Raw genomic sequence first — 20,816 nt, 5'->3', positions numbered from 1 at the left:
ACAAGAACCCCTCTTCCTCTCCTCAGTCACCCCCTCGCCATACTCTTTTTCTTCCTCTCTGAGCAGCTTACAGTCCATGGGTTAACATTTAATTGTTTGCAGAAGTGCGCAGATTTAATCGAGGCAAAGTTTGTTGCTTTGTAGCACTGAGCTTGCAAAAACAGCTCTTGCCTTGTTTTTTTTTTTTGTTTTAATTTTTATGCCATTCTCTTTTTTTATGCTGACTGGTGGAAGCTCAGCACTCAGAATGTGATGGGAGCATTTTGTTTTCAGCTGCAGTTCCTGTGGTTTATGCTCTACATTCCTGAATACTGTGTAATTGAAAGGGGCCTCTCCTAAACTCTGTCCCTGGGAATCTGATATTTACAGCAGCCCCTGATCGTTATCACCTTGCAGCTCTCATTAGATTGTATTGAGAATGAAAGATAGCAGCAGCTGTATACATTGTTATAACCAGCAGTGAGGTCTCAGTGGTCCTGGTTAATTTCATTAGGGCATGTTTTTAACTCTCATTGCCTGCAAAGCTAAGCAGCTCTGAAAACAAATGTATTTTTTTCCTCCTTTTAGTTATATAACAATGTATTTTCTTGCTGTTTATTTCAATGATACAAAAGCGCACTTTGTTTAACCACTGCTTATATCTTCAAATTCATGTTTGTTTTTGGGAGACCTGACGAGAGGAAAAAGGCCTGCATGACCACACTCTTACAGCCTTGTGATTTCTCTTAAGGCTTTATCTCACCGCCTGGAGGCCAATCTTTGGACTGCGAGGTTTAGTTTTGCAGAATTTCCAAGAGTCCGATACAAACGACGAAATCTGAGTAATCGAATAACTCAGCAATAAGAACATACAAGTGGCTCAAAAAAGAAACAACTTTATAAATAAGCAATCCAAAAACATGTAAAACTTAAATCAAAATCTATTATTTATTCAGCTATACTTTTACTTTATTGTTCAGTTGACGGTTCTCCCTCTATATATTCTAAATGTCAGTCTTGTCTTGGCTTTCATTATTTCCTCTATTTTCTTTGGATTTTCATGGCTGTTTCAGAAACTTTTTATGGCCCTTCTTGCAGTAATAATCCAAAAAGGAGGACTCCCTTTTTGCGATCAATTGCGGAAAATGTACTTTTTGTGCTAACAGAGCTAGTTCAGCATTGAGAGCAAACTAAGGCCTAAAGGAGGCTTTTTTTTATTGACAAAAAGTACAGTTTAAACCCAAAAAATACAATTTACAGAATAAATAAGGGAGTTGTGGCAGTATCATTGTCCTTTTCCACTTTATATCATGATGTTCACTCCCAGATAAATAACTAGCAAATCACAGAATTTTATAGTAAAAAAAACAGGAAAAGGAATTATTAAAGAAAGGAGGAAATTAGAACAATTTATTTAAATAAAGAGGAACTTTGACCGAAAAGATTTACAGTAGAAAAAAAACATAAATAGAGTTTTGAAAAACTTATGTAACATTGATTAGACTTACGTTTCACATACGGTACATTTGCATTTACGCTTAATTATTACTATGATTGTATTTCCAGTCCAAATAGAAAGGAACGCCAATTACTGACTTATAAAGAAATAAGTTGATTTAAAATGGCGCCCTGCGTATAGAAAGACTGTGGAAGTTTTGACTTTTGTTCCAATTTCAGGTATGAAAATGCGCTGGCAGCTTCCCAGACCTGCTCAGTCTGCAGACAATATGCAGAACTATTCCTGGAGGAAGTCATTTCCCCATTTTGGTGCTGTGTCACCCAACTCAAAGTTCTGAAACTAGGCTCACAAAATGCTCTAATTGGATTTGAAAATGCACAAGAAAAGCAAAGAACATGGCAATTTATTAAGTTATCTTATTCATTTCATTTTCTTTTCACTGTTATCATGTTTATGTCGTCTAAAATTGTATTATCAACAATTGCTTCATTTTCCCTCAGAAAACCGCTCCTGTGAAGAGTGTGATAAGTTTCATTTGGATTTTTGTGGAGCAGCGTAACAGGAAGAAGTGTTGAAACCTACCTGTGGCATTTTAATGGGTGTGTGTGTTTCTGAAGTGGAAAGGCTGAAGAGTTGAGCTTACGGGGTTAGCAGTGGGGTGATATGGATGTCAGGTAGTAAAAACTGAGATGAGGCAGGGACCTGCAGTCTGCGGGGCCTGGAGTCCTGTGCCTCTGCACTTGGAGAGCAAACACAGGAGGCATCTGCAGGCAGCTGTGTGTGTGTGTGTGTGTGTGTGTGTGCGTGTTTGTGAGAGAGAGAGAGAGAGAGAGACTAGTGGTGATGGGGGGGTTGCTGCTCAGGACAGGAGGTTGGGGGAGTGGAGTTGGGTGGTGGAAAAGAGACAGAGGGGAGGGAGGGGGGTAGACTTGCAGAGTGAACACAATCAGCCCTCTGTTTTCATAAGACTTGTGGTATGTGAGAGCAGAAACAAATGTGTTTAATTTAACTTTTTTTTCCTTTCCCCTCTCTTGCCTTTTTTCACTACACCCACTTATGCCCACCTCAGCTTTTCAAAACGTGCTTTTTGCCTGTAAGATGCTTCTCCTCCTTGTGCTACAGACCCCCACCACCACCAAAAACAGGGAAAAAAAGTTAAAGGAATGCATAAGTAGTCACCCATAATCCCCTTTAAATATGACTTAGTAGATAAAGTCACATTTATACTTTTGAGAGTAGATGTAAAATATTTATCATGTGCAATTTTTGGTAAAAAATCAAAACAAATCAGGGGCAAAGGTTGTTTTTGTCATTTTTATATTACATTTGCAGTGATTACCTTACTGTGGTATGTTCACTGCTCAGACCTATTATGTTGCTTTTAAATGCTTTGGCAACAAAACGCGGCTCTATAATGCTAACCCATGCTGTCTCCAGTCAATTTGTGTTTGGTCATAAATGAAAAATCCAGGTCTCACTTGGGTGTCATTGGCACAGTCCAAATACACACACACACACACGCACGTATATCCAGACACACATTTGATTTCTAAGTTGAGCTTTACTGTAAACATCCAGCCAAGTGCTGGTAACCACCTTGTGTTCTGGAGTTAATTATACCGACATTTACGGCTGTAAATTTCAATGAAACCAGGCTACTCCCCAAACAATAAAAAGCTGTGTTCCTGTGCGACTGATGAAACAATACAACAGGATATGAAAAAAGACAATATCTGTGACATTTTAGGTGTAGCTTGTCTTGACATCAGATCACACTGACATTAAGGACCCGGCGGACGACTGGAAGTAGATCCCTAAGGTACAAGAAAAACACACTGCCGACTTTACCCAATGGCCTTGAATGGAGCTGCACTCTCTTTCTCTGTCTTTATGAGATAAGCCTTGCATTTACCAGATGCACAATTATTTTCTCCTGCATCTAATTATACAGTTACGTTTTTTATGTGACCTGCTGCTGGTTTGTGTTCCAAAGTCTCACTCGTTCCTGACTGTAACCTCATTCTTCTTTAACCGTTTGATTAAAATTATCTGAGAGTCAACAAGTTGGACTGATAACGGCAACAGCTTCCTTCCAGCATGTAAGCTTTATGCTAGCGCTCTAGATGCAGCGGCTGTGTGTCCAAGTGAAAAAAGAAAATAAAAACAAATAACTGCAAAAGTGAAAACCCTGACTAAAGTCACAGCAAGCTTGCATGAGCAGAGGTCTAAACGACCCTTTTATGCTTTTCACTAACAGCAGTAAATTACATATATGAAGTGAGAAATATAGCCTGTAATCTTTCATAGAGCATATAAAAATTAACCATTTGACAGTTGTTTATTTGTTTATCCCTTAGCAAAAAGTAGTTCACTTGAAGTTTATGTATACTTGAGTATAAATATAGCAAGTCTACTATAGAACCTGTACAGGCCCAGGATTCAGTCAGCCCCACTAAGGTGTGCAGGAAATATATCAGGAGGGGGACGTCTGGGTGTCTGTGCCCCTAAAACGCACAGAAAACCGTACTAACATCATATCAGTGAATCTATCCATATATCTATCTTCTGCTTTGATCTATTTGATATTTCCTATAAGTTTTACCTCGGATGCTATTCCTGGCACTGCTCTCTGCAAATACCGGGCTTGGGACAAGCACAAGGAGGACACTGGTTTGTGCCCTGTTGAGGGGGCATTTAATTTTTTTTTTCCTCTTTTTATTTCTGTCTATTTGTCCAAGTATTACTTAGTATAGACTAAGTATAGACTAAGTAATACTCGTAGTACGTTAAATCTGACTACTTTTTTTTTGCTAAGGAATTTGTGTAACACTAACTCTTTCTGCTCTTCAAGAAATCCTTCATAGGCCAGAAATATTCAGGAAGCTCCATTGTCCTTGAGAACAGCCTGCCAGAATAAAACGCATGCCAAAACAGGACAGGAGCAGAGTCAGCATTCAGGATCCTCTTGGAGAACTTGTAGGAACCTGGACGCCGTGTCGTTTGGACCTCCCCTGTGCTGTCTCCCCTCTTCCCTGCCCTCTCTCCCCTCTTCCCTGCCCTCTCTCCCTCTTTGCACTAATAGTTCTTTTGTGTACAAGGGTACGTTAAAGAGGCCAATGAGCCTGGCCTTAATAGGCCACGTCACCATGGAAACCATGGCACTCTGGATGTCTGACCTTTGACCCAGTTTTTGTACCGGCTGTGAATAAAAGTGCAGGACGACCAACCAGGTCACAAAAGAAGCCCAACAAACGGAGGGAGCGCCCCTGTCATAGTCACTTAACTTCAGTCCCGTATGGACTAATGGACACTTCAGATTTGCCATTAGCTGCATCCACAGCAGCATCTGAAGGGTTAATGCAAACCCACGACAAAGACTTAAAATCAAATCTTAAGAAAACAACAACCTGTTTTTCATGGATTCTTGAGTCATGCTACATTTGCTGCAATCTAATTTTGCTGCTCTAATTTTATTAAGACAATGAGCATCCATGGAGTGATTCTGAATGGCGACACCAGTGTCAGCAGACATTTCTCACCTATGCCTTTTTATTTTTATTGGACTTTTCTTTGAGGCACTTATTTGGCAGATTTGATTTGACTAGTGTTTGTTTGGTTTGGATGCTCTGCTTTTTTTTTTTCAAATTTGAAAGTTTGGTTGGATTTTGGTGCGGACCAACCAAATAAACCCCTGCTGGTCTCAGTAAAGGTCTCAGTCACTGTATAAGAGAACTGGACCGAGTTAGAGTGACGCCACCCATAGAAAATGGCAAACTCCCAGCCTAAATGAAATGAAGTCAATTCAGTCGCCATTTTTTCGTGATAAAGACCCTGCCACATCGGAGCCAGATGACATCTGTAAGCAGTCACTGGGCCGAGTCAGTCTGAGTCAACGTTTCAATAGCAACCACTCTTGCCAGTCAGGAAAGAGCTTGTTGAAGTCCACACCCCTTCCACTAAAACCATACAGGCTCCAGAGAATCTGTCAATCAAACATTTTAAACATTTGAGGTGGGGACACTTATATTGAGGTATCTGATTGGCCAGTTTATAACTTGAATAATGTGCAATAAAGAAAATAAATATCATAAAAAAAATTGAATTAGCAAGAAGATTTGGTTATTCTGACAAGAAATAGTAACAATTTTGGCTTGTTTGGGGGGGGGGGGGGTATTCAGTCCAGTTCTCTTAGACAGTCAATGGTCTTGGCTCACTCCAGAGGACACCAAACTACAGGAGGGAAGCAAAGGATGTAAAAATGATGGTATTGCTTGGAGTTAAATAAACTGCCCATAGCACAAAGCTAGAGCATAAAAATGTGTAAAAACTGTAACAAAATGTTTAATAGAGTGTAGGTGGTGCAGGAAGGAAAATCAGGCATTCAGTAGTTTGTTAAATTGAAAAAAAAATAGCCAGTTTCCTTTTTTCCTTTTCTTACCAGCTTGGTCAAGTAATATTGCCCCCATGTGATCTGGTTTTGGAATTGCGTGATTAATCAGTTAGTCCAAGACTGTCCTAGAGTGAAAGCAACCCAGTTGCTTCCTGTTGGCTTATTTACTCACCTCTTACTGGATTGCATAAAAGGTTGCGGTCCCCACTCAATTGAAATTTGCTCAATTATACTGTGCAAGCCAGTTCAGTCTGAGCGCCTTGTCATTTCCCCATCGATTACACACTAATTAGCACAATGAGTGTGGAGGCTTGCTTAACAATTATCAGTGTAATTGCCTCTAATGCTGGCAAACAATAAAGCTTAATGCAAACTCTGGGACAAGGCGGAGGCTGTTTACCACATTGTCTTTGTCACTAATCTTTTAATTGTGTTTCCTGCATGCATCAGGTAGAGGTGTCAATGGCCCGGCGAGTGCAGGTGATATGAGCAAAGCCAGTCGGGGAGGGAATGTTGCAGGGGGCCAACAGGGTTATTGTGTGAAGTTGGTGTTAATATGGGTTGGGGACGGTAATTAACACCTCATCCAAACAGCAAGCTGTGTGGCCCATTTGTTTTCTGTTTGGGGGGGAGAAAACAATGGGGAGGGGTCCTCCGCACAGGAGGTGATTGACATTATCTGCTGGAGCGATCCGTGGAGGCATTCCTGCTGCTTTGCCATTCACCGTTAGCTGGTCCAAGCCATTTCACAAACATAAGGCCTCGTCTGAGCAGGCAACTCATACATATTCAACCCTTCCATTTTGTTTTTACTCATCATTGATTCAAATAATTCAGTATTCTGTAATATTTAACGAGATCCAGACAACATGTAAGGTTCTGGCTTTAGCAGAGTTTGCAAACATTGATTAAGATTTTCTCCTCTCAAGATAGAGAAAAACACTTTTCAATTTATTGTATGAGCTGACAAATAGTTTCTAGAAAACTGTGTTGTTTTTTTTTGTCCCTTTGGCTGAGCGTCTGACCAAGTTTGACAGCAAATGTCCAGACATCTGTCTCTTCGACGTGCTCTGATGTTGGTTTGCAGTATGGCACCACACACTTCAGAGATGACAAAGACTCTTGGCTGCATTTTCCCCCCTGCTCTGTGAGAGCGATGTAACAATTAGAACCCAGCTCTGGCAGGCCACATGCCCCAGAGCATATGTTGTATTCTCTGTGTTCAAACAACCCATGGGCTCCAGTGTAGCTTTTTGGAAAATTTCTGCACCATCCCTGCCACCTTTGTCGCATCTGGGTCCTGTAAAAGTAGCACATTCTACTGAAGTCTATTTTGAGAGCTGGAGGCAGCAGGGAAAGCTGGAAGACAATTAGAGAGCTGTAAAAATGGACCAGCTAAGCTTCTTTTTTTTTTTCCTTTTTCTTTTTAAATACTTGTTTCTTTCAGTTCTCTGTCCGAGCGCATTCAGTTTCCAGCTCCCATGCTGAAGCAGGCATTGCTACGGGGCCCCAACCATATGTCTGTATTGGTGCCTAATGAAATAAGAGCACATGTAAAGCAGTTTGGTTGCAGTTAGTTTATCTCCATCTCAATCTTTTATGCGAGCACCTAAAATCATTTGAGGTGGTTCAAATAATCAACTTCTTATCGTCCTATTCTTATGCTTTTGTTTCGGAAACTTTTTTTTCTCTATCTGTAACCCCCATAAAGTTTTTGCTTAGCAGCTCGCCTCTCAATTATTTTCCCTTTAGTTTCCTGAAACAAGTCACAGGCCCAGACACCCCCCCCTTCTCCTCACTCTCATGTCCTGGTGAGTGGTATGCTGCTGGAGTCTGGATAGGAGCTAATATGACAGTGTGCGGCTGATGTTACCAAGCTGGATGTTTTTTGGAGTGTGTGAACAGTTGCTATGTGGGGCACATTGGCAATTAAGAGAAAAGTAAGTGCTCCGAATAAGAAGTGCCTGCGGGCATGTACCTCAGTCCTGGCAGAAGCTGTCAAAAAACGGATGGATTGGCCAGGAGAGGTGGGCATGGTCGGACCAGACCAAAAGCTCACTATAGCGCTTGTTTCATTTGTGGAAGTGCTCGTGATTGACACAGATTAGCCCGAGAAAACTGCATTGTTTTGGATTTTCTCTCCTGAGAGTAACATTCATTAGGCACCATGCACAGAGCAAAGTTTCAATAGGGAGCAAGCAGCCTTTAAAAGCAACTGCCTCCTGACAGTTGTATGGACTTGGGCCCATTAGTTGGAACCTACGATTCAGCCTTGAGCAGTATAGTGAAAATGAAGAGGGCTGATGTCAACTCCAAGAATTTCCCCTCTTTTGGAAGGAAAAAAGGGACCCCTTCCCCCTGCTGCGGTGCTCTGTTGGACCCCAGCTGTCAGGAAACAATACCCTCTGCCTGCTCCGAAAAACTCATTCCTGAAAATGTTTTTTTTCCCCTTTTCCTCCGCTCCCTTCTCCCCCCCCCCACCTCTTCTGCTATAATGTCTTTTCCATTTTTAACCCACAGTCACCCAAGCTTCCTTCCTCTTTACAAACCCACAGTGATGAATGGACTTTTTAAAGTCCAAACCTGAATGCGCGACCCTTCCAGTTTGCTCATTTGTCATTGTTCATTCCGTACACTTCTAAAAAGATGACGCACTTCATACAGAGTTCAGTCAGATTTCTGGGTCATTTTTCTGAGGAGTTCAGCACATATTTTTGTCCAAATGAAAATCTATAATCTTAATTTGGAGCAAAAAGTATCTTGAAAGCATGGATTAGTGGCATTGATCATCTCTACTCAACACAGGACAAACAATTTCCTTAAAATGCTTTTTTCCTTAAAAAAGACAAAAAAAACCTGATTTATAAACCAGATGGTAGCAGTGCTTTTGGAATGCATTCTATCTATTTTACCAAAGGAGAAAAAAATGCTTAGCTTGATTTATAAGGAAGTACTTTTCTTCCTGTACACAATGAACCAGCAGCTTGGAGGAAGTCATCTCTAATAAATACATATAAAGTTCTTCATCTTTTTGCAGCAGTTAGCCAACAGTTTTTACATGTACTGCATGTATATTATAGAAAACTGAGAGGACACGTTGCTGTGTTTTCTGGACAGAAGGCCAAACACACACAGAATTAGGAGTGGACTTCAAGTCGCAGCTCAGTCTGTAAATGGGGCTTCCTTCCAGCTGTCTCTTCCCACCCACTTGGCGATGGGCGCCCACAGCTGGCCTCTTGTTTTTCCTTGACAAACGGCAATTTCACAGAACCTTACCAGTCTGTTGTGGTCGCATCGCTCCTCATACTCTCCCCCCTGTGCCAGAAAACTGACGGTCTAACTCCAGCAGGAATGTGGGCCTTGTACAGGTGTTAGCTGAAGATCCGCTCGTATACTCTTCTTGGAAAAGAAGAACTCTGTAATTTCACATGAGTCATTTCTGCTCATCTGACTGTTACATTTAGAAGGCTTTAAAAAAAAAACATCCTTTGTGTTTTAATGTGTAGTTTTTATTTTTTCATACATATTTTAAATTGTGCATCTTTTCTTACTCCAACAGTATCTGCATATGAAGTGGCCCCTCCTGGATGTTCCCAGCTCTGCAGGAATAAAAGACTCCCGTTCTCCAACACCAGGACATTTAGTAAGTACACACAAGATTCTCGGGGGTGGGGGCACAACAGAGCAGATCAAACCAGAAATCTCTACAGCCGTAACAACACCAGTATTTAACCAAACTCCTTACTCAACAATTCTTATCACCTAAATGATCCAGACGAACACGACAGACTGGTGTCTTTGTCACATTTCATTCCCTGCTTGTGTCAGTTGCTCCAAAGCAATTTGTTTGAGAAAGAACTCGCTAGAGGGATGGAAAACAGGCCAACAGTCTCCATGTTGAACTTCATGCACCAAATAACTGTCACCACCATTTAGTGTCTGTAATTTATGGCACTTACGAGACGTTTCTTCCTGTCAGGATCCTAAAGGACATTAACCTAGTTATCATACAAATCATGTAAACTTATTGGGAAAATCCATTTACTGTAAGACCTACAACATTTTTTAATCAAACTATAACCATAATGTGGTTATGCATAATAATACAGTTAGAGTGCATGTAAAAAGTACGTGTTCCCATCCATCAATGTACAGCTTCTTACTGGAGCCCACACAGCGCCCGCAGGCCAGCTGCTTAGCAGTCTGTCTGTCTTTACTGCAATAACTCAGCCTCGACCATAAATCTCTCAAGTTGGATGCTCCATGCCATGCATGAACTTTCCCACACAGGTGTGAACTAGTCATCACGGTGTCTCACTCCAGTTAGACAATGCGGGGCCTCGGCAGACCTGTTTGGTTTGTGGCTTCGCTGAGGGACGTGTGTTTGGTACAGAAAACAACCAGATAACACTCAGCTTTGGACATCTATCTACCTTTCACCTGCATGATTGTATCAGGGAGCCGACTGGTTCAGGAAGTCGTTTTAAAGCAGAACAAGGAGCCACCATCCGGAGCCTTCAGTGAAAAAGACTTACAGACTCTCAGCTCGCACACGACAAAGTCTTTTTTGAGAGCGGCTCATGGGAATCTCTGAGGGGGATTTATTTATGAAAACTGATTTTTTTTTCTACATGGAGACCGATTCAGCGGTTTCATTCAAACTAAATGTATCTCTTTCTAAAATGTAATTGCAATTTTATAGTTGAAGGAAGCTATTTCACATATTGCCTAAAGAAATGCCTGGATCCATATTGTGGGAAAACAGATAAACATATAGGTCAAAAATAATCTATAACCCTGCGACCATTGAATTTGAAGGAAAAACAAAGAGGATCAGTCATGTGCTGGATTTCTTCTTTTCCGACCTTCAGAGGTTGCTCTTGTCTAGTTTAGCTTCCTTTTTTATTCAAATAAAAATCTAGCCGGAAAATTTGAAACAAAAGGAAAATAAAGAAATGCGAACAGAGGAGATGAAAATGTTTTTTCTGTTCTAACAAATTTATGTCTTGTGAATAAATGTCCAATTTCAAAGTACACGACCTGAGGCAATCTGACAGTCTTGGGCTGTGTGCAATATTTGTACCCTGCTGGAGCATGAGCGTTTGAAAAGTTCACGGAAAGTGTTACAGCTTTCATGGTGGGAACCAAAAGAGGAAGTCTCTTTCTTTTGTCCATTGACCTGTGACTGGAGTGCCATGCCGTTTGGGATGGAAAGCTTTCATTCTAGATATGCCTTACATACAGCATAGAGGACTAGAAAGGCAAAACACCCCGTTACGCACTCACCCCAGTCTCTGGGCCAGGTGCCCACATGCCCCTCTGGAGTGCTGCTATTGACAGGGAGCCAGCCTGATTATGTGCTCATTACTCCAGCCGGGGATGGAGGAGGCAGGGTGTGAGGTGAACAGCAGGCTTGGCTCCCCAGGCCTGCAGGCTCCCCAGGCCCCAACACTGCACTAATGAGAGCAGGGGGAGCGGATGGGCACACACTGGGGGCCAGGGATTACTGCCCAGGGCCAGGAGGAGCCAAGGAAAGAGACAGCAGCAAGGACTCCTGGAGCTGACCCGTTCCCCTGCGGTTAGATATTTGTTAATTCTGACATTGTTGAATTTTTGTTAAGATGAAGGCTTGGATTATCTGTTGAGACCTGCTTGCAGGCGCATGCATATCTTACATTACATCTGCACAGCAGCTATTCATAATGTAGTGTAAGTCAGCGGAGAGGCAGATTAATAAAATTTGGACTACAGAGTCACCATGGGCTGGAATTTTTCTGAACATCAAACTCCTCTTTATGCATGCAGGCTTCAGTGCAGCTACTGTCAGTTAAGCAGAAGCAGATATTTTCTTGACACATTGTAGCGATGTTAAACAATTATTCATAAATTTAAAAAAAAATTGATGCAAAATCTGTAAAAAATACCTTCATGTCACCGTGTAGATTGGGTCCATAAGGCCTGTATGCTAATCTCAAGCCTGCTCTGGCCTGGGATTGTCAATTATTCAGCAGACCGGATTGTTTAATATGCAGTTGCTTTTGGTAGTAGTGGTGATAGAGTGGGCAGGGAGGACCGGGAAGAAGGGAATGCGCTTTTCTGTGATCATCCCTCGCCGAGTCGTTGGTGCACGGAGTTTGTACATTTAAACATCGCTCTGCTCGTAAATAATACATAACAGGCTCTTCAAGGCCAGGTGATGGAAGCAGGGGAAACTTGTCAAGGCCGTTAGCAGTGACCAAATGGGACCTGAGAGGAGAAGATTTCCAGTTTCATACCACATTCCACAATGTACACAATCTCAGACATGAATTATCTGCGTATAATGGCTCTTTATTCGCCATTGCAAGGTTGGTCAGTCAATTGTTATAAATCGTCCATCAGGTATATTGTGTGTCTCGTTATACAGAGCTGAGGCTGTTATGTTAGATTTAAAGGAGCTGTGACTCTCTTAATAAGATAGAGGTGACGGCACACTCACTGCTCAAATATGGGCTGATCTACACTTGACAGAGGCACAAGAATCGCCCTGTTTGTTTCTAAATCGTGTTAACACAGAGAGTAATCCAGACACAGAGGGACCTGGTCCAGCCAGTCTGTCAGAGGTCACTTAGTCACTGAGTTGTTTAAATAAATTGAAGCGGTAATCTCTGGAAAAGCATTCTCGGGATGCCTTTTGTCTCCCCATGTGCATCTGATGCAGTCTCAGATTCCTCCCTGGTATTACATTTCAAGTAGAAATATTAAATAAAAAGTTAGTTTAGCTTCTGGGTACTGCATGTAGCCTTCTTGATTTCGACCCATTTCTTTTAGCAAATCTTTGCCTGGGAGTCCGGTGAGACATTCTGGTTTTGCATTGGGTGGTGAACACCCGGGACTCATTGGGAAATCAAAGGCTTTGAGAGAACTGAACTGAATACTGATCTAAAGCCTGCAGTTCTGCTGGGCCACTGCAGAGACAAGATCCTATTCAAAAGTATGATAAGGAACCAACCAGTGATTTGATTTCAGTAAGACTGAAAATAGAAGAAATTGAAATTTTGTTTTGCTTGAGCTTCTTTAAAAGGTAAATTGTCCAGAAAGTAATGCTGCACTTATTCTTTTTACAAATATTTATAGTGCGCTAAATCCCACTGAGATTTGTCCATGCAAATGTTTATATATAGTGTGCTGGTTTTGCTTCTTCACTTCATTTATTTAATAACCACTTGGGATATATTCACTCCAGTAACCTGATGCTGCCCTGAGCAATATTGTTGAAATAATGCCGCTGACCTTTTATCGAGGCAGTGACCAGACGTAAAGCACACGTTGTCTGTGATGAATGACACAGTTTTTGGGACGGTTGATTTTAAAGACACATGACACGGTCAGTCTCCCCTCACGTCCGCTTCCTGTTGGCGCTGACAAACAAGGCTTGGATTTCTCAGCATGCCAGGCATTCTTTTCACCCTGTCTTTCCTGGAGTTTTGAAAGGCCTCCGAGCCTCCCACCCAGAATCGCCCAACATAAAGACACACAAAGCTGTGGGGTTATTCAGTTTGTTCTAAGCTCTCTTCCCCATCGGCTGTTTGCTTAGTAATTCAATTCAGATGTGCAGGATCCAAAAACATGTTTGCTTGAATGAAATCCACTCCTCCACCCACGTTGACCAAGGTTAGTGCTTTTCTTAGCACTGTTCCAAGTTGGACAGACCAGCAAGGTACTGCCACCTCGGCCTTTTTAGCTCCGAACCCTCTGAAGACAGATTTTTTTGTTTTGTATTCAGCTTCACCTCAAACATCCTTCAGATTACCCCTCTCTTGAAAGCTTCTACACGAGATTTAAGAATCAATGCAAACACGTACACGACAAACACATCTATGTAAGGAGCATGATTTCTATCAGTCAGTGTAGATACCATCTGGTATCCGCTCCATCACGTAGATGTTTATATTTAAAGCATGGCTCATGTTCCGTGAGGCTTTCTGATTACACTTTGCTTGTGGATCGTGAAACCAGACTTGCAGTGCTGTCTTGGGCTAAAAGGAATATCACCTTTGCACATCTAGTAAAGCCAAACAAGGTATCAATGCTTCAGGGTTCTGATCCACCAACTAAATAGCCTGTTTAATCACAATATGCTTTTAACTAAATCTGATTTATTACATAAGCACTAGAAGGGTAAAGGTAAAGCAGAGACCCTGTCCAGATTTTGAAACCTCTTTCTATTTTCTGAGACTGTTTCACAAATAAACAACCTTGAGTTTAAACCGGTGCCTTCAAACTTTTGTTGAAAGCACACACTTCATGTATTCCAGGATCTGAATTATTGATGGGTATACTTTTCAATTCTCACTGAAATGCTTCCCAAATTGTCTTGGCACCCCGTTCTACAGGTCTCCCAACAGCACTCACACTGTTGGGGAAACTCGGGCATATTGTAGCTGGAGCAGAGCAACAAAGCACATTTCAAATACGCATAACATGTGGAACCTGGAATTTTAAACCCAAAAGTCAACACCATTTTTTGCTGTCCACTTCTATCAAAGCCTCTTCTGTGATTTTCTTTTTTTTCTTTTTAGTTGAAAAACTGCCTCGGTCTCCTCTGCATATTTTTGCTTTCACCGTCTGCACAAAGTTTGCAGAAGCAAAGGGGTCTCAAAGTAGTCATGTTTTATTGCATTATCTACTGTTTTAGTTCCTTTACTTAAAATTTTTAAAAAAATGACAAATAGGTTGGGGCTGCAAAAAGTGGCAGGAAAAGGGGAGGGGGCACACAAAAAAAGCGCCAAGATTTGGAACAATTATTAGCATCGGGAAGCAAGAGTGTACAGAAGGCTCAATGCAAACTTTGTTCCCCCAGCAGACTGTGCAGGATAGACACAGAGGTTGAGAAGGGGGTGGGGAAGGATATTGAAGAAAGGTTAGCTTGGAGGAACAAGACTCCTTTCTCCCCTCCCACCCCTTGACCCTCCCATGTGACAAGTTGAGCCAACAAGTGGTCTATTCAGCCAGGCAGCCAGGGGAAATGACTGCTCGGCTGAGCACTGCCTAATGAAAGTAGAGAAGCTGGTTATTATTATTTTCCTCATCATCTGCTGTACCTAGTCCTAATGCTGGGCAGACCTCAGCAGGATTTAAATGCACACACTGAAGTGGAAAGAAATTTGGCCTCAAACCAGTTTTAAACTGTAACGGGGGTCAGAGTTTTGATCAGGTGGAAGCCCATATGAGAATCCAGTTTAGATTGCCTGTGCAATGTTTGGACTCCTTTTTTTTTTATTTATTTTTTACTAGCGGGGTAACAAACTGTTCCCTCCTCAAATGGTTGCAGTGATCCGAGCATGAGTGTGAGGCTTTCAAGTCCTCCTTGGTGCTGGTCCAGATTGCATCACAGGGCCGGTCACATGCATAAACTGTGATGTGTACCATGCAGGTCATGATGGTTTATTTACTCCACGCATTCCTCTTGTTCGTCACAGTTTTCTGTACAGCCACGTACAAGGCAAACAAACAGCCACGGCGTACGGGGTTTGTAGAAAATGCATTGATGTGCATCTGCCAACAGGATGCTTTGACACTTGTTGCTCACCTACCGCCTTCTTTGTCTTCCGTCTAGTCCAATAAAGTCCCTGTGGTACAGCATGGCCACCATGTGCACCCGCTGACACCTCTCATCACCTACAGCAACAATGAACACTTTTCCCCCGGCACGCCGCCTTCACATCTCTCACCAGAGATCCTCGACCCAAAGACAGGTAACGTGGACATTCCTCAGTAACACCTGTAATGTTTTAGATGAAACCTACAGGTAATTGTTGGATCAATAAAGAAAATGTGTTGACAATGCAAAAAAGTAAATTGTAAGTTCCACCCATTCAATTTGAGACTTACCATTCCACTTAATTTAGCATCACCTTGAATGTCAAAAAAACCCACTGAAGAATAATGTTTCATATAATTGGAAATACATTAAGGCATACAAGGACTAAACTCCTGTTTCCTTTGACTAACTAAAATAAAAAAACCTGGAAGTACTTGAACATAACAATGTTTCTCTGTTTTTCTATTAAATCTGCAGGTATCCCTCGGACGCCTCACCCATCAGAGCTTTCTCCATACTACCCCCTGTCTCCCGGTGCTGTCGGTTCCATTGCACACCCTTTGAGCTGGTTCATGCAACAGTAAGTTGGCTGCATTGCAAAGCTTCAGCACACTTGTGTTCTCCGAATTTGTAATACTCTTTTAATTATGCTTTGTTTGCTTTTACGACCTTTACCGCTCGCTGTAAAATCAAGTACTCCAAAGTTAAGGCGGACGCATTAGCCTGCTTTGGAAAAGAATGCGAATGCAGAATGAAAAAGTGTCATATGTAAAAAAAACACACATTTGTGATGTATTTTTTGTGCTCATATCCTGATATTGTGGTTCACCACATTCAAACTCTTTAGGAGGATTTTCCAAACATTTATAGTTTTTTTTAAGAGGTCGGATAATAAATTGCAATGATGGTGTTCCACAAAGAAGGAATTTGAGTTGATGAGTGGAGGATTAGAGCTGGTGGGTTAGCCGTCAGCTGTGTTTGATCCACCTCACACCGGAGCTTTGGCTCACTCCGTCTACCTCTGTTTTGCAGTCAGGGCCAGCCCATGTACTCCATCCCTCCGGGGGGATTCCGTCACCCCTATCCAGCATTGGCGATGAATGCATCCATGTCCAGGTGAGTGGATCGTGTTCAGAAGCACCCCCCACCCCCCATCCCAAAGGGAGACAACTAATATGAGCTGCTTCTATGACATGCTGTAATCACATTTCCCCTGTTTTCCTTGCCAGACTGTAACTAAATAAAAGGCTGGCGTGCATTCTTGAGCCTCTATTGTTCATAAATGGTTTGAATTCGTGTTTTGAAAGAAAGTTGATACCTCACGGCCATAAACATTTGGGATCTAACCTCAAACTAAACAAGTTCATCTTGAACGTTGCCAGATCAGGAGCAGGCCTGAGCTTCGGGACTACAAAGAGAAGTGAAGCCTAAGTCTGAGAGACAGGTTCAGCTTTTTAAACATGTTATTGGCATTCAGCAGGCCTCTGCCGTCTCCTTTCCAAGAGCTAAACTTCTGTGGTCAAGCCGTGTTCTGAGCCACACACACACACACGCACTGAAGAGATGAAAGGGATAAGAATCGATTAAGACAAATCAAAGCTTAGCTGAACCCACACGTCCCATTGGACTAAACTCTCTGACCCTCTGTCAAAATTGGAAAGATTTGTAACAAGCCTTCCGGTGTTAGTACGACATGAAATATTCAGAAGGGTCTCTGTGATCAATAGCTTGTATAGCTCCAGCCTAAATATCAACTCATAACAATTGCAGTGAGTCTCTTGGAAGTTTTTTATATCAGTGAAAGTATTAGATTTTAAGCTTTTGAACTGGTTGAAATGATTTCTAAAAGATGGGGAATGATCTCTCCAGCGTGGCGGGGAATGTAACACAGAGAAGAAAGCTGGTGGAAATAAATGCAACAATAAACAGCAAGTTTTAGCTGTAAACAGATTAAATTACAAAAAAATTGTATTTTTATTTATCGCATTCGTTGGAATGTGTGCACCCATTAAGCCGTCTCAAGTTTTTCACTAAGTATTAAGCAAGATGTTTACAAAGATGGAGCTTAAAGGTTTTCACTTAGGGGAATGATATGCTTCCTCCTTGTTTACAAAGTATAAATTATTAAACATACCAAATGTTGTGAAAGAAAATAAAACATGAGATGAGAATTAGGTCTTAATAGCCTTTTTTTTTTGTATTAGTCTCAAGTATTTACACTCGTTTTTCTTCAGATGTTTTCCTAAGCCAGAGAGAAAACTCTACTTATGAAGTCAAAGCAAGCATTTATTAATATTTTTTAACTTTTTGCAAACTTCACCTCATTCCATTACTTCATTAATCGCTTGGTGGAAGATATATTGAACTGAGCATTTTGTGTCACAGCAGTCTAACATGCTCAAACACTTAAAAGTTCATTAACCTGAGCCTGAGTGCGTGTGATACAGCTTCATTTTCTCCTTTTCCCGTCACAAAGCGTCTTTGTGTTAATAATTGGGAATTGAGAAAGACACTTTGTAAAGCGGTTCTGTGTGGACGGCTGTCAGAAAGCTTTTTCGTGGTCTGGAACGGGGTAAGAAGACAGGTTTCAGGTATCACAGCCTCTGCTGTCACCATGGTAACACCACACTTCACTTTTCTCCAGCCGTTGGTGAATAAAGGGGCTTTTGAAAAGTCTTTATTTGAACAAAAAAGCGAGCATGGTACACATTGTGTGAGTGAATTTAGTCTAGACGGAGGCAGTAGGAACAGTGAGCTTCACCCGGAGGGAAAGGCAGGGTGCTGATGAGCCAAATGAGCCGAAAGCTTTCCTGTCAAGTCCAGAGAGGTCCACTTTGAACGGCCAACTAACAAACTTTCACCTGGTTTCGCCGTTGCAGCCTAGTGTCCAGCCGTTTCTCGCCGCACATGGTGACTCCTCCTCCACACAGTCTCCACCAAACCGGCATTCCCCATCCTGCCATCGTCTCGCCGGCCATCAAACAGGAGCCCAGCGGAGACAACATCAGCCCCTCCATGCACGCGTAAGAACAATGAAAAGAAAAAATATGTTTAAAATCGGCTACCGTTCGTGCTATTTCCCCTTCTTTGCCAAAACCTACCCACACTTCTCTATCATTCACACATCACTGACAGTACATCTTTACTGTTTTGGGTTAGCAGGAAGTCCCCTGTTCCTGCCAAGAAGGAGGAGGACAAGAAGCCACATATCAAAAAGCCCCTGAATGCTTTCATGTTATATATGAAGGAGATGAGAGCCAAAGTGGTGGCAGAGTGCACTCTGAAAGAGAGTGCCGCAATCAACCAGATCCTTGGGAGAAGGGTACGAAGCACAAAACCCAGACAACCGACCAGTTCATATACTGCATGCTCATGTCCCCAACGGTTCTTTCTTTTCCTCCAATAGTGGCATTCTCTGTCAAGAGAGGAGCAAGCCAAATACTATGAGCTGGCCAGAAAAGAACGACAACTCCACTCCCAACTTTATCCTGGATGGTCAGCAAGAGATAACTACGTAAGAACGCCTTCCCACTCTCAGCAAGTGCAGACATGTTTTAGTACAGTTTATTTTCTATCGGCGTATGAGTGGATCGGTTTATTATAGCATCTGTACTTTTGATCTCCCGATCAAAAGTACAGATACAGATTGGTTTACTTCCGCTTTGAAAAACAGTTTTTTTTTACCAGCATTGTTTTATCTGCGCAGGGAAAACGGAAAAAGAGGAAGAGAGAGAATAAACCAGACTCAAAACCAGAGGGTGAGAGGCCTTTTTTTTTCTTCTTGACTGCATGAAAATGTTGGGTTTTTCCCCTTCTCAACTGAAGTGAGAGAAAAAAAAACAGAAAGAGATTTATTAGCCTTACACAGGTCTGCTGAAAGCTGAAAAGGAGACTTTATTCAGTTACTTTTGACAATTAATTCTGTCCTTCACGAGCACTTACCCATGTTTCTCTGTGCTTTTATACTTTGACAAGCAGCTTATGAAGTTCAGTGCCAGTAATGGCAGGTATGTCTGTGGCTGTGAAAACAAGCAACAGCTGTAAATTGCCAAAAGCCCAAGAGCCTACCGTTCGTCATTATGATGTACATTTTTTGTCACGTGCCTTTGAAAAACACATCCTGCATACCATTTGAATAAGCTGTGGCATCTTCTTTCACTCTCTTTGTTGTGACGTGTTTACGAGTCGATATACAAATGTGTCATGTTTGAAACCTTTTCACATTTCTGCTCACCCTCTGGAATCATTCACTCCTACTGGTGGGGACTTTGCGGAGAACGGAGGTGATCTGGCAGTGGATTTATAATCCAGATTATCCTTTTCTTGCTTTTCTAGACTTCTCAATAAGGAGTAAGAAGCAGTGTGTGCAGTACCTGCCCTCAGAGAAGATGTGTGACAGCCCAACATCCTCTCATGGAAGCATGCTGGACTCACCTGCCACTCCTTCTGCTGCCTTGGCCTCCCCCGCTGCCCCCGCCGCCACTCACTCGGAGCAGGCCCAGCCCCTATCGCTCACCACCAAGCCGGAGGGACGCATGCACCACCACTTCTCTCTGCCAGGGAAGGCCTCTGGATCCACTTCCTCCTCCTCTTCCTCCTCCCAGCCCGCCGTCTCTATCCCCTCTGGCACCTCAGGTAGCCAGTCGTCCACACCCATCCTCACCCGGCCAATCCCCTTCACCTCTCTACACCCCTCCATGCTCTCCCCACCCTCCCCGTTCCATCAGGCAGCCCTGCACTCCCATCATTCCCTGTTCCAGTCACAGCCCCTCTCTTTGGTCACTAAACCCACTGAGTGAATCCACACAAGCTATTTTCTCTCATTTATTGTGCTGTATATTGCTTTTCTTTCAAATAGGTATTAGAACAGCTTTTTTTCTAAGTAACGAAAAGGAAGAAATATTATTGGTCAATATTTGACCGCCTCCTTTTCTACGTCTCTCAATGAAAATGTATTTTTTGTAAAGTTTTAAGGCAGAACTGGGTTCTTTTTGATGCATTTATCCAATGAACCTCTTGTATAAAAGAACTGGTGTACATAAGGTTTCTTTTATAAAAACAAAAAGAAAAAAAGAAAGTAAGTAAAAGAAAAAGAAACAAAAAGACATTTTCCTATTTAGCCAAAACCTAATTACGGTTAGTATGAAGTTTTAAGTCCTAGTTCTGGCCAATAATTCCAATCCCCTTTTAAATTCACCGGTGTGTGCCCCTTCTTTGACATGTTAAATAAACATTTGAAATTGTTTCTTAAAGCAAATGTCTGTCTGTCTTTCTCGTCTCTTTTAATTGAGAAATACTAATTGTGCAGTTTTTAAAACACGTTGATTTTCTCAGATTATTCCTAAAAACTGAAGGAGCTGAATCGTTTCATTACGTCCGTACACATTAGAACATACATACCTGTT

General features: G+C 42.0%; 1 protein-coding gene across 4 annotated transcripts in view; it reads left to right on the top strand.

Annotated features, from left to right (window-relative positions):
* The window catches only part of tcf7l1b (transcription factor 7 like 1b), a 31,281-nt gene extending 10,613 nt beyond the window's left edge, over positions 1-20,668 (top strand). The window contains exons 4-13 of one of the 4 annotated variants that reach the window (XM_078952096.1): positions 9,388-9,471; positions 15,427-15,565; positions 15,889-15,991; positions 16,444-16,527; positions 18,291-18,434; positions 18,574-18,733; positions 18,818-18,925; positions 19,118-19,169; positions 19,390-19,418; positions 19,747-20,668. In XM_078952096.1, the coding sequence (XP_078808222.1) occupies positions 9,388-9,471; positions 15,427-15,565; positions 15,889-15,991; positions 16,444-16,527; positions 18,291-18,434; positions 18,574-18,733; positions 18,818-18,925; positions 19,118-19,169; positions 19,390-19,412 (897 nt within the window). In that variant the 3' untranslated portion in view covers positions 19,413-19,418; positions 19,747-20,668. Of the gene's footprint in view, positions 1-9,387; positions 9,472-15,426; positions 15,566-15,888; positions 15,992-16,443; positions 16,528-18,290; positions 18,435-18,570; positions 18,734-18,817; positions 18,926-19,117; positions 19,170-19,389; positions 19,419-19,746 lie in introns of all 4 variants that reach the window. The other 3 variants (XM_020705586.3, XM_011479088.4, NM_001252248.1) reach the window with 3 other exon arrangements.
* The last annotated feature ends 148 nt before the right edge of the window (positions 20,669-20,816 follow it).

The sequence above is a fragment of the Oryzias latipes genome, chromosome 9, assembly GCF_053564925.1.
Source record: "Oryzias latipes strain Hd-rR chromosome 9, Olatipes_Hd-rR_3.1".
NCBI lineage: Eukaryota > Metazoa > Chordata > Actinopteri > Beloniformes > Adrianichthyidae > Oryzias > Oryzias latipes.
This window is presented reverse-complemented; position numbering and strand designations above follow the sequence as displayed.